This window comes from Micropterus dolomieu, linkage group LG15, assembly GCF_021292245.1.
Source record: "Micropterus dolomieu isolate WLL.071019.BEF.003 ecotype Adirondacks linkage group LG15, ASM2129224v1, whole genome shotgun sequence".
In the NCBI taxonomy this organism is placed as follows: domain Eukaryota; kingdom Metazoa; phylum Chordata; class Actinopteri; order Centrarchiformes; family Centrarchidae; genus Micropterus; species Micropterus dolomieu.
This window is the reverse complement of record NC_060164.1, coordinates 16643996-16656445: the sequence shown is the minus strand read 5'-3', so window position 1 is coordinate 16656445 and position 12450 is coordinate 16643996. Positions and strand designations below refer to the sequence as shown.

The 12450-nt window shown below is 40.1% G+C and overlaps 2 protein-coding genes across 7 annotated transcripts in view; both read left to right on the top strand.

Annotated features, from left to right (window-relative positions):
• The window catches only part of LOC123984199 (cGMP-dependent protein kinase 1), an 88353-nt gene extending 81509 nt beyond the window's left edge, over positions 1-6844 (top strand). For all 6 annotated transcript variants that reach the window (XM_046070960.1, XM_046070958.1, XM_046070959.1 and 3 more), the window contains 9 exons: positions 1275-1371; positions 1499-1638; positions 2162-2251; positions 2564-2705; positions 3154-3317; positions 3722-3844; positions 3938-4000; positions 4115-4181; positions 4321-6844. In XM_046070960.1, coding sequence (XP_045926916.1) covers positions 1275-1371; positions 1499-1638; positions 2162-2251; positions 2564-2705; positions 3154-3317; positions 3722-3844; positions 3938-4000; positions 4115-4181; positions 4321-4419 — 985 coding nt within the window. In that variant the 3' untranslated portion in view covers positions 4420-6844. The remainder of the gene's footprint in view (positions 1-1274; positions 1372-1498; positions 1639-2161; positions 2252-2563; positions 2706-3153; positions 3318-3721; positions 3845-3937; positions 4001-4114; positions 4182-4320) is intronic.
• A 1454-nt stretch (positions 6845-8298) lies between these two features.
• On the top strand, positions 8299-10602 carry LOC123984511 (dickkopf-related protein 1-like). Its single transcript, XM_046071429.1, has 5 exons — positions 8299-8303; positions 8709-9090; positions 9227-9371; positions 9595-9729; positions 9840-10602. The coding sequence occupies exons 1-5, from the start codon at positions 8299-8301 to the stop codon at positions 10103-10105; spliced, it is 933 nt and encodes a 310-aa protein (XP_045927385.1). The 3' UTR covers positions 10106-10602.
• Positions 10603-12450: the final 1848 nt, after the last annotated feature.

The following is a 12450-nucleotide window of genomic DNA, read 5'->3' as shown; positions in this document are numbered from 1 at the left end:
CATGTCCACATCTCATAGCTTTTGTTTGTGCTTTTCAGTGTGTATGGACTGATAAGTCCATGTGTGCGAACCGATGTCAACGTGACCTTATTAATAATCCTGTCCCACACACAGTAATTCCTGTACTCTCGGGTTACTTCTCTCTGTCCTTTTCTTAAGCAGAGAGCATTTTGGGATTTGGAGTGTTCTCTGGGACGGCTTCCAGATGATGGGAGGGGAGAGAAAGATGAAAGGGTCACCTGTGATCCATCTAGCAGTGGTGCCTATACACACACACACACACACACAAATAAACACAGACTGTCCTGGTAACCTGATGTGTTTCTGAGAAACACCGTGCTCAGTAGCGTGCCGACACGTGCCTCCGCTTGGCTCCCACTGGCAGGCAACTTAGGGAAAAGTTTTTATTATTATCACTTGCAGTGTGATGGAATAAACTTTTCTTTCCACGTCTCAAATGGCCTCCTAAGCTCAGAATGAAGTGAGAGTCTCATTTGCCATTTTTATTAATCACATTCAAACCTCGAACGTAAAATGAATCATTGTTTAACTTTTACGTAAATAAATGTAACCCTGGTGCTCCATTAAGATAAATTAAGATAAGTTGACTTATCTGAACAAGTCTTCCTTATAGGGAAGGGATTTTTTGGATAAATGTCTGTAAATGGCATACAGCTGTACTGTCTGTGTGTGAGAAAAGGCCTGACGTTGAGGCGATAGTATGTTCTGAGTGACCCAGAAAGGGCTGTCCAGGCTCAGATCTGTCCTAAGCCCACTGATCCAGAGACTGAGCTGATGAAACTCTGTCTGGATCAAACAATAACCAGAGAAGACATGGGGCATCTAGGGATAAGGGATGGACACGTGGAAACAGTCTCCACTGCCATCATTGGTGTGTTTTGCAGCAGAGCCAAGGCATGTCTTCAGAGCCAGCTGAGCAGTGAGCAGCTCGTGTGGCTCTATGTTCTTTCCCATCAAGAACGGGGCACACAATCTTGTCTGTGTTCAAAGAGAGGTCAACGTGGTGTGCCAGAGGACTAAACTCAAACACATCCTGTTCCCGTGTTCATATTTATACACACCACATCCTCAATAACATCCTTCATAGATTACTATGAGTTAAATCCTCTAAGATTTGCAAACAAATGAGCTAAAGGAAAGACGGATATTTTGTCTCAGGTTGTTGAAGGTGGATTATCTCTTCTTTCACCCTTCATCTCATCTCTAATCCTGTTCCCGTTCTGTCTTTTTTCTCGCTTTTCCCGGCACCACAGGTATGAAGCAGAGAATGCGTTTTTCTTCAATCTCAACCTAGCTGACTTCAACATCATCGACACCCTGGGGGTTGGTGGCTTTGGTCGTGTTGAGCTGGTAGGGGGCACTGCATTGTGACAGTAACATCCGTTTTGTTTTGTTTCTCACGGCTTTACAATTGCGCAGGTTAACGAGCAAGGCTGACCTTTTGTATTTGAATTTCTTTCTTTCTGTCTCACCGCAGGTTCAGCTGAAGAGTGATGAGAACAAAACCTTCGCCATGAAGATCCTGAAGAAGCGGCACATTGTTGACACAAGACAGCAGGAGCACATTCGTTCAGAGAAACTCATCATGCAGGAGGCCCATTCTGACTTCATTGTTAGGTGAAGAACAACTTCATTGAAAGGCAATATGAATAAACTACTGTATCACAAGGATCAGTACTTCATTACATCAGAGCCAGAAGGACATGATTACCAAAGTTTTCTTTAAAGAGCTTGCAGGTTCTTTGTCATGTTAATAAAAAAATGTCCTCCCATTTTTCTGTTTTCTTATCTGCGTATGCTGGAAAATCCTCCAAAGTCTTTTGACCCTCAAAGAAGCAACAGCAAATGAGTTTTTATTTTTGTGCTACACTATACAGTATATACAGTATACACACCCTATCAAATGATCTGGTTGTTGTTGCCTAAGCCACAAATCAATCAAAGTTTTCTTTCAATCATTTGGATATGGTAAGTAGTATCAACAAAAATCTAAACTGAACAAATGGTTCGATTTCTGACCATATACTGTGTTTAGAAAAATAGATAACAGGCAGTTTGATCTAAAAATATTTCCTACACAACTGGGGAGGTTGTATTTGTGGTAATTAGATTCCAATGCAGTTTTTTCCTGTGTTTTCAGACTCTATAGAACATTCAAGGACAGCAAGTACCTCTACATGTTGATGGAAGCTTGTTTAGGAGGAGAGCTGTGGACCATTCTTCGAGACCGGTAAGCTTTATTACTAGCTTAGCTGTGTATTATTTCTGTCAGTGGTACTACCACAACATGTAGAGAGTTGCAGTTACAGTAATAGTTCTAAAACCTGACTTTTCCCTACAAGGTTAGATAGGCATAGATATTTTTCTGGAACAAGTGTACTTTCTGTCTTTAACGCCTAATACAAAACTTTTATTGGAAATCTGCCAGGAAATCCTAACCATAGCGAACCTCCTGGTGTAAGAAATTACTATTTTGCTGGACTACTGCAGTTATCTACCACACAGTTCACAGTTCGGCTCTATTGTCCTGCTGTGCTTCTAGAGGTTCATTTGAGGACGCAACCACCAGGTTTTACACAGCTTGTGTGGTGGAGGCCTTCGCCTACCTGCATTCCAAAGGAATCATCTACAGAGACCTCAAACCAGAGAACCTTATATTGGACCACAGGGGCTATGCCAAACTGGTAAGAGATCAATAAAACTTCTAAGTCGCAGTTTCTGCGAAATCTCATCTTTCCATGATGCTAGAATGAAGGATCAGTTGAAACTGTAATAATTGCCTCATGTTGGCTCTGAATAAAAGTTTAATTATAGTATAAAGAAAATTAAGTGATAATTAAGTATAACACTGTTGTGTGTTGTTTTATGGTACCACCAATCCCTTCTCTCCTTGTGGAGAACAGTTTGTAGCTTGTGGGAGAGCAGCAACCAGTTGCTCAACTCTTCCTATACATCATGTCGTAGTGAAAAACTGTTATATTGGAATAATGGCACAATTTCCAGCTTTGCCATCATTGTGCAATAGAATGAATATGATCTGATACAAATAAGTACTAAATTGATCTGAAATTAATTCATATTCTTCTTCAACTTCTTTTCTGACTGACAGAACAAAATCCTTCTTTCCCTCAGGTCGACTTTGGCTTTGCCAAGAAGATTGGGTTTGGGAAGAAGACGTGGACCTTCTGTGGGACACCGGAGTATGTAGCACCAGAGATCATTCTGAACAAGGGCCACGACATCTCAGCTGACTACTGGTCTCTAGGAATCCTCATGTTTGAGCTCTTAACTGGCAGGTACACACAAGCTTGGGCCTGTCCATACAACAAATATCTTGAGTGTTCCCTGTGATAGCATATAAGTACGAAAGCCCTGAGGGGCAAGTGATAAAAAACTGATGTTGACCCCTTTTCTAAGTCTGATCTAAATTGTTTTCTCTCCTGTTCATGATTTAAGAACAGGTAAAAAATGTTTTCCCGGGATAATCTTTCTAAGTTCCTTAAAAAAAACAGTTTGGGAGAAAAATGTTGCAGGGCTTCCGTATATATGGGACCATACACAACAAATGAAAAAGTATTTAGAAACTTTGGAGAGTTTTCTTCTTCGGTGCACAAGGACATAGTTGAATGTCCCTTGATTAAATTCTTGTATAGCAATGCATTTTCCACTCAAGACTAATATCTTTGCCTCTCTTTTGTAGCCCTCCATTCTCTGGCCCTGATCCTATGAAAACCTACAACATCATCCTGAGAGGCATCGACATGATTGAATTTCCAAAGAAGATTACCAAAAATGCTGCCAACCTAATCAAAAAGCTATGCAGGTGAGTGTTAGTGCTTCCAGCAGTTTAAACTCTTCATTGAAGTGGTCTGAATGCTGAATCATCATGTGTGTTATAATTTTTTTTCTGCTACAGGGATAATCCTTCTGAACGACTGGGAAACTTGAAAAATGGTGTCAAAGACATCCAAAAGCACAAGTAAGTATGTCTATAAATGAATATAACCCTCTTATTTATTCATTTCTCTCCACGGTATAATTGTGCAGTAAAACACAATTATGAAATTAAGAAGCAATGCTGTTTTTCCTTTAGATGGTTTGAGGGCTTTAACTGGGAGGGCTTGAAGAAGGGGACGTTGACGCCTCCTATTATCCCTAATGTAAGTGCACACTTCTGATAGCCTTGCTCATTATAATTGTCTTTCTAGTTGCCCTTATGTAATCACTCTCACACTCCCAATCCATTTGTTGCCAGCTTGTTTAGTCTTTCTGTCAATTATTCTTCTGTCATTCTACCAGGTCACATCAGCAGTCGACACAAGTAACTTTGACAGCTTCCCAGAGGACAACGAGGACCCGCCTCCTGATGACAACTCCGGCTGGGACGTTGATTTTTGAAGTCCTCCTCTCCCCTTAAAACCAAAAGAAACTCTTCTTTTGTTGGCTTGGAGGCCATCTCGAGGACATGGCTGTGTTGTTAAAAAAACTGCTTTAAAAATGAATGAGAGGATATGGAAAAGAAGATAAACGAACGGATGGCACACCCTCTGGGTCACCAATATGCCTTTATTTCACTGTGGCTCTGGATCAAGCATTTATAATGGGACTGCTGTAGCACTTCTTCGATGTAGTCTTACACTCGGCTCTAAAGGAAAAGGCAAAGGAAGTGCAGGGATACACATATACACAACGCAACAATGGTTGATAATGGAGCCAGGTTTTCATGGTTAACGGAAAAATGTTTAGTGAGCGTATTCATTTTCTTGTGTTTTGGTTCGAGGATAAATACGAATGAAAATGGATGGATGGCTTAAAAAGAGAGGAGGCTGATGATTGATTCCCCCCCTTCCTGTATTTGTTTGTCCATAATATTTGGTGAAATATTTGCTGGACTTTGGGAGGGTATAAGATGTTACTGCAGTTGCTCCCTGGTTTTTAACATGCAGCTGCTTGCTGCACTCTCTGATACTTTCCAGAGATCTACACCTTACAGTTTGCAAGTAAAACTGTTATCAAGTGCTCAAGACTAACCTGAATGTCACTGATTTTCTTATTTAACATCCATATGGCATACAGCATGTACGGTACATACAGTATTTGAATTTACACAAATACAACCGGGCTAAAATCAAATACTTGGTACACTTTATGTAAGATTAACCTACCTTGAAAAGCACAAACACTGTGCATTCAGTGGAAAGAGACACGACTCTTTAAGTGCCCTGCTTAAAATTTATTGATTCATACACCGACACACATGAAATGTCAGCTAGTATTTCCATGAAGTAACATGTCATTATGCACTTAAGACCATTAACTGAGAAAATGAGCAGTTATAGCTAATTTTTAAGCTTCAGTGGATGACGTCACACTCGTTTTCTGATCTTTAATATGCTTTTTATCACGCATATAAATGCTTCTCTACCTGCATACATTTTGTTTTTTAACCACCCAAATGCCTCGTCCTCTGTTCTCGCCTGTATAGATCTGACATAACTGTGAACATGGTTTCAATGTTTTTGGTGCTGTTATAAATTTTAATAAGCGATGGTGATATGACAGTACTGGTTATTGTTTTTGTATTATTTGTGCTTGATTTAAAATGTAAAATACTTAACTTCTTTCCTTAGAAAATTTGAGACTTGTTTCACTTTGTAAATTTGAGTGAAGATTAGTTTGATGTCCCTTGACTCTGTTACATTGTGCTAAATGGTATTCTCAAAGTTTTTTAAACAGGCTTAAATGTATTAAGTTCATCTCTATAAATTAACTACTTCCTAATTTCTTTGGAGGCAAAATTGACCACATTCACATTATCTTAAGACTACCTTGACTTAACATCATCATAGGGAGGTTTTAGAATGTCTGCTAGAAACAGGCAGCGAAAGAAAAGAGGGAGATTATATTTTATGAAACTCACAACTTTGACCACTAGCGCCATGATCTCTCACGTCCTAAAATCAGAGCATAAAATCAGAAGAAATGTAAGTGCCTTAAATCAATGGCATTCAAAATTAACATCACAAGTCCTATTCGATGCTGCATGAACACATATACACCTCAAAAAACATATGTGTCCTCTTAAATGGCTGCTTCTCATCCTTTGTTATATCTAATAAATACATAAATCACTCTGGAAAGGGAATTTCTAGTCATTTGATGGCTGACAGAACTGTATGTGACACATTTCCTGCTTACCCCTTTGATTTATCACACAGGAACCATTATTAAAACTGATAGCAATGTATCATACCTGAGATAACTGCAATGACATGCTTTTCTCTACATATGGTCTTATGAAGTCAATCACAACTGGTCTGAGATAAAGTGAATCATAAATCGGAGGGACCATCCATCATCAAATGTTTTTGTCATGAAATGTAAGCATTTAGCGATGGCAAGAATGATTTGCAGTTTTGCCACTGTTGACAATCCTTGACGGTATGATAGTACTGATCATAATACATTCAAATTCTCATTTTATTGTTTGGTTTGACTGAGCCAATGTTTTATCCCAGGAAGTCAAACAGATCAGAAATTTAAATTATATAAATCATTGGATAATGTTGATGGAGAGCTAAAGATGAGAAGAAATCTGTAGGCATACCATAAGTATTTTACTGTATTAAGAGCAGGTTATGTTTATCACAAAGCCTTATGTATGCCATCGCAAACCATTGGTTTTGAGTCTTATATTAATGCCTTCTGCGATGTTACCTGATATTTGCCTTGCGTTATATGTTGTTTCTTCTGCTGTAAATTGATTTTGCAGAGTGCCACCTGTAAGATTTTTAAAATTATAGAGTAAAAACCATACTTTTGAGTGGTGTTTGTCTCTTAATTATTCTGAAAAGCTCGGAATGATTGAAAGCTTGATTGTAGAGATTTTACAGTTTGCTCTAGTTGCCACAAGAGGGAGCTGCAGGTAAGACAGATCTCTCAACCCCACTGCCTCAGCTTGACGTGAAGTGGTTATGTTTGCCTGCGATCTAATAATCAGTCCACGAGTTAATGTTATCCACTTACTAGTAAGTGCAGATGATTCAGCTTCTCTGGTCTCTCTGTGTTATTCGCACAACAGGTCTGTTTGGGGGACCAGGGAACGGCTTCAGCCATAACAACAGGGTGACACCTCTGCGAGATCAAAGGGGATCAAAGTGCATCAAAGGAGCTCACCTTACCAGCACTGGCATTTAGTAAAGTGGAGATGAAAGCTCAACTTCAAAAGATATACAGCAATTCAAACGTGCAAAGTGCCACAGTGTGTATGGCACATCTCTGTGTCATACACACACAAACACACGCGTGCACGCATACACTTATCCTCACACTCATACATCGGCTAAGTGACCAGCAGATGACGTCCAAGTGCCAAGAAATGTTCATGGAGACTACAGAGACTTCAGGGCTCGTTTCCATCACGCACTTCAGCACCTGTAAGCTTTTCTTTCTTTCTTTTTAGAGCTTCGCTTGTTTCAGTCACTGCTCAACTGATCACTGCTTAATGCAATAAACAAATATTTGCTGTAAGTCGACTGTTTACTGTGGGGGGAATGTGAAGTCAAATACACACCTTTAAGACCTGATTTGAATATTTCAGAGTATCTTTTTTTTTTGGAAGGATGGGCATGTCTTGCAGTGGAGGAGCCCCAAAGGGTCAGAGAGCAGGGACAGATCAGAGTTGCCTTTAATCTCCAAGTGCCAGTCAAGCCTGAAAGCCCTCGCCACGGAAGTCCATTAATTCGGTAAACTTTTCACACCCCTTAATGGTCTGCATATCCTACACATTGATGTCCGCCACTGGTGTAATCAAGCACACTTTAGAGGATAATTGCCCCCCTTGCAATCAGAAGGATCAAATGAAGTAGTTAATCGACGCAAGTAACTTCAATCACTGTCTTCACACAGCCAAAGGGCATTTAGGCTACTTGAATGTCAAAGAAATGGGAATAATCACACAGCTATTTTTTTTATAAAGATGGAGGGGAAACAGAAAATCACACATTTTGAAGAATACTTGCAGGTTTTGTTACAGTTATAAAACTAAATAAGTTAAAAAGTAAAATGCGATGCAATATTCTGTAGCATATATTTTTTCTTTTAGAGTGATTACATCTATACAAGTCATTTAAGACATGGTGAACTGTTGGCATCGATATTTTTTGAAAAAACAAAGGAATTCTGATCCTTTGAATAAGTTATCCACGGAACAAGAACAACAAAGTTTGTGAGTGTTTCATTGGAAAACAAGAAGTCACACCATAATATATTCTATCGATGTGGTGAGACTATCACAAATATGTTTGAAACAAAGCAGAATAAGGCGCAACAACTGGTGGACAGAAATAAAAACCACTTGTTTTAAGAAAAAATTCTAATTGAAAAATAACAAATTATTTTCTTTATTCCTTTATTAAAATGTGATGTGATTTTATACTAAGGAGATTGTGTAAGCCCTGAGTGTGGATATATTTTATTTCCAGTGTGCATCACCGAGTGATGGGCACTCAGACAGACTTTGCAGGCCATTAGCATTACACCAACATTGTGAAAGGCAGTCTTGTGCAGGGAGAATAGCCATTTCCGTACAGTGGGGCTCTCTTTGAAATTCCACCCCTCCGCCTTTGTTGTGCACAGCGAGGGGCGGGAAGACAAACAGGTCCACATGTATAAAGAGATCATCCCAGGACTGTGAGGCAAGAGGCTTCCGTGGCGAAACTCTGGAAACTTTGGGATTCAGGATTCAAGGCCGCTTTGGACTTTGTCACTCTTTTTTTCTCCAGCAAAACAGAAGGGATTCCCCCCCTCCCCCCCACGTGTGTTTGCGACAGAGCAGAGTTTAAAGGGAGAATCATGCAGATACCGTCAGCGCATCGCTTCTTGGCTGTGTATCTCACGCTCTTTGGATACCTTGGGGACGTTTATATGGGGACAGTCCTGATGAACTCCAACGCCATCAAAAACTTGCCCGGTGCTTCGGGTAGCAAAGGCTATGACAGTGTCAGTCCGAGTCCGCGCACATCTCCCTCCGGTAGCATAGGACACAAATTACCCGTAGACACCTTGCAGGTAATTTCCGTGCGTAAAAGTCAATTTTGTGCGCCACGCCAAAAGTTGCGCTCATGTAAGTTTTACAAGTAATGTCTCAATACTTAAAATGACACGCTTTTTGTCTTTGTTTTTTGTTTTTTTTAACAAACTATAGCAGTCAGGTGTTTGTATGGATGATGAAGACTGCGGAGGTGATGAATTCTGCAATGACGTCCGAGGCGCCTGCCTGCCCTGCCGTAAGAGCCGGAAGCGTTGCGCACGGGACTCTATGTGTTGCGCTGGAACCCGCTGTAGCAATGGTGAGCAGAGGCGTCCAAACTGCCATAAATACTGACATTTATGCTTTACAAAGTTATTGATAATATTCTGATAGTTGGGAATAGTTTGCTGTAGTCATTGTCTGTCTTGCATGTCTCTATGTTTACTGGTAACCATTCATTCAAGGGGTGGATGACTTAATATCCTCTGTGATGTATACAGACCCTAAATGTATTTCTTTCTTTTGTCCTTTGCCATTTCTAGGTGTTTGCCAAGCAAATGATATAGATGGTACAGATACATCCATCATCAATGGCTGGCACAAACACAACAACACCATGGAGCACCACGCCAAGAGGCCCCCCACTGCCAACGGCCATCAGCCTCATGCCGTTAAAGGTGAGTATCCTGTTAAGAATCATCAATCTTTATTAGGTTCAAGTAACAACACAAGAAGTGTTCAGTGAGGTCTTTTTCATGTTACATATTTTTATCTCTCTCGTCTCCAGGCCAAGAGGGGGAGACTTGCCTGAGATCCGCAGACTGCACCGAGGGTCTGTGCTGTGCCAGACACTTCTGGTCTCGCATCTGTAAACCTGTGCTGACGGAGGGCCAGGTGTGTACCCGCCACCGCCGGAAAGGCACCCACGGCTTGGAGCTGTTCCAGCGCTGCGACTGCGGCGACGGCATGGCCTGCCGACCAGAGAAAGGAGAGCGAGACCACAGTGTCAGCAGGACTGCAGCCCGGAACCTACACACCTGTCAGAGACGCTGACACACACGCATGGACACAAACAGAGACAGAGATACACACACCCAGCAGAAACCCACAAATCAGTCACAGACACTGACACTTTTCAGCCTTGCATACACCTGAGATGCTGACATACACACACACACAGACACCCAACACCTAAGACATTCTTTCCTGCCAAAATTGCTGACACAAACAGCACCCGGAAGGATAGACATGATTCCTGGAAAAATGATACACCCAGAGGGATGCAGCAGTGCAAGACGGACTGATCCAATTCCTTGTCAACAGATGAGGAGTCAGAAGTTAGGAAGTCACATTTCAAGTCTTGGGAAGATCGATTAATGTCGTCGATAATGGCAGAGCTGTTTTGTTTCTCTTTTGATGGAACTTCAAGCCTCAGTTATTGCAGTAAATTACTGTATTGTAAATATTATCTTGGAGGCAGCACTTAATTGAGTTATTGATTCTGTCAACACCAGTATTATGACATGGTGCTGCATGCTTTGTAAATTTTGTTATATATATTGTTTTATAAGAAAATGTTATATATAGAAAGTTGAATATATTTGTTTTTATTAAACAATACTCTTAACTTTTTGTCTGACCTACTGTGTTGTTAAAAAAAACAAAAGAAATGTCTTGGTTTCACTCAATCTGTCTCAAACAGAAATGATCCTGCAGCAGTTAAGATCTAAACCAGTTAGTCCAAATATTAACACAACGGTTGGTACGGGTGGGAAATGTTTCTGGCTAATTAACAAGCAGCCAATTCTGGAAAGCAATTTATTTGAACAATCAGTCAGTGGTGTTTAACTCAGCCCATTTTTCACATGGGCTGAGTGGTTGAGGCTGGATGGATGGTTTAAATGTTTGGCCCAGATATGCTTCTCAAACTCATTACGCACAATTGCTGAAATGTGTGCAGGCACACACACACAACAAACATACAACTTTAATGAGTCATTATTGGAACCGCAACAGGCCTCATCCTGCTGTGGAGTCAGAGGATGGTCTATCAGGGCTATGTCATCAGACAAACATTAAAAACAGGACAGGATGCTGCTGTAAAAATGAAAACTGCAAAGAGGTAATAACAAAGTATATGTGTCCTGGGAAGTGTTTGCCACCTAACCTCTTTGGTGTTGCTGGCTATAGTTTCTAATTAAAACTTCTCTGCCTTCATCTGCAACAGAGCAGATAGCTAGCTATCCAAACTAAAGCCTCTAATTACTTCATCTTACTCAATCTACACAAGGATTCATGAGCTAAGGTGCTCTGCAGCAATTTTTGTGATGCAACAACAACAAAAAAATCTGTCCAATTGCACAGCACATCCCATTTCCTGGCTGTTGTGCAATGGATGTGCTCTAATGTGTAGGTCATGAATCCACCCAAATACACCTTGGTGCCTGTAATTAGACGTTTTTAGATTAGAAGATAGTAAGGAAATTACTGTACTTTCTGCTTGATTCTCGTGTTAGATCAAAAGGAGCACAAGACACTCTTGATATCTGACCGAGCAAGACAACCTCTTCATCTGTTAACATCCATAGACATTCATTTGCAGGTGAGGTTAACTCTGACTGTCATTGATGATCAGTGGGGAAAAGTAACCAAGGTCATTTACTCAAGTGCTGTACTTAAGTATAATTCAGAGGTACTTGTACGTCACTACATTTCAGACAGAAACATTGTACTTTTTACTCTTTTTGCTATCACTTAAATATGATAAAGAAAGATTAAAGACTTAAAGATTTTTAAAAAGCAATAATGAGCTGTTTGCATGTTAATGCACCAGTAATAATAACACAATAGGATAAAATATAAAAATATAACACTGTCCGGAGTCATTCTGCCTGCATAATGACTATGATACTTAAAATACCAGTACAAAACTTTATTATACTTAAAACTATTTGGATGCAGGACTTTTACTTAAAAGTGTAGGCAGTTTATTTCAGAAGCATTATTTTGTTATATTTGTTAAAATTATCTTTACATCCTGACAGCAATCAATAAATCTAATGCTCTGGCACCAAAAATGAAACAAATCCTGTTTCTGTGGTGGTTGCAGGACTATAATAAACATGGTCAATTATTTCATTTGGTTTGTGCAAACTCTGCTTGTGCACTCACTGTGCATGAAATTGTGTTTTGGGGGAGCAGCTTTGGAGGGAGGGATACTTGTATACTTTCAAAATCTACCTTTCTGTTGCAAGTTTTCCAACATTGCCTACCATAGTTTCAAGTAAAGAATGTGAATACTTATTCCACCACTGTTGAGGTTAGATGTATTGACCATCAAGCAGGCAGACAGACAGAGAGACACACTCCATTTAAACAATTTAGTGTCCATTCTCAGA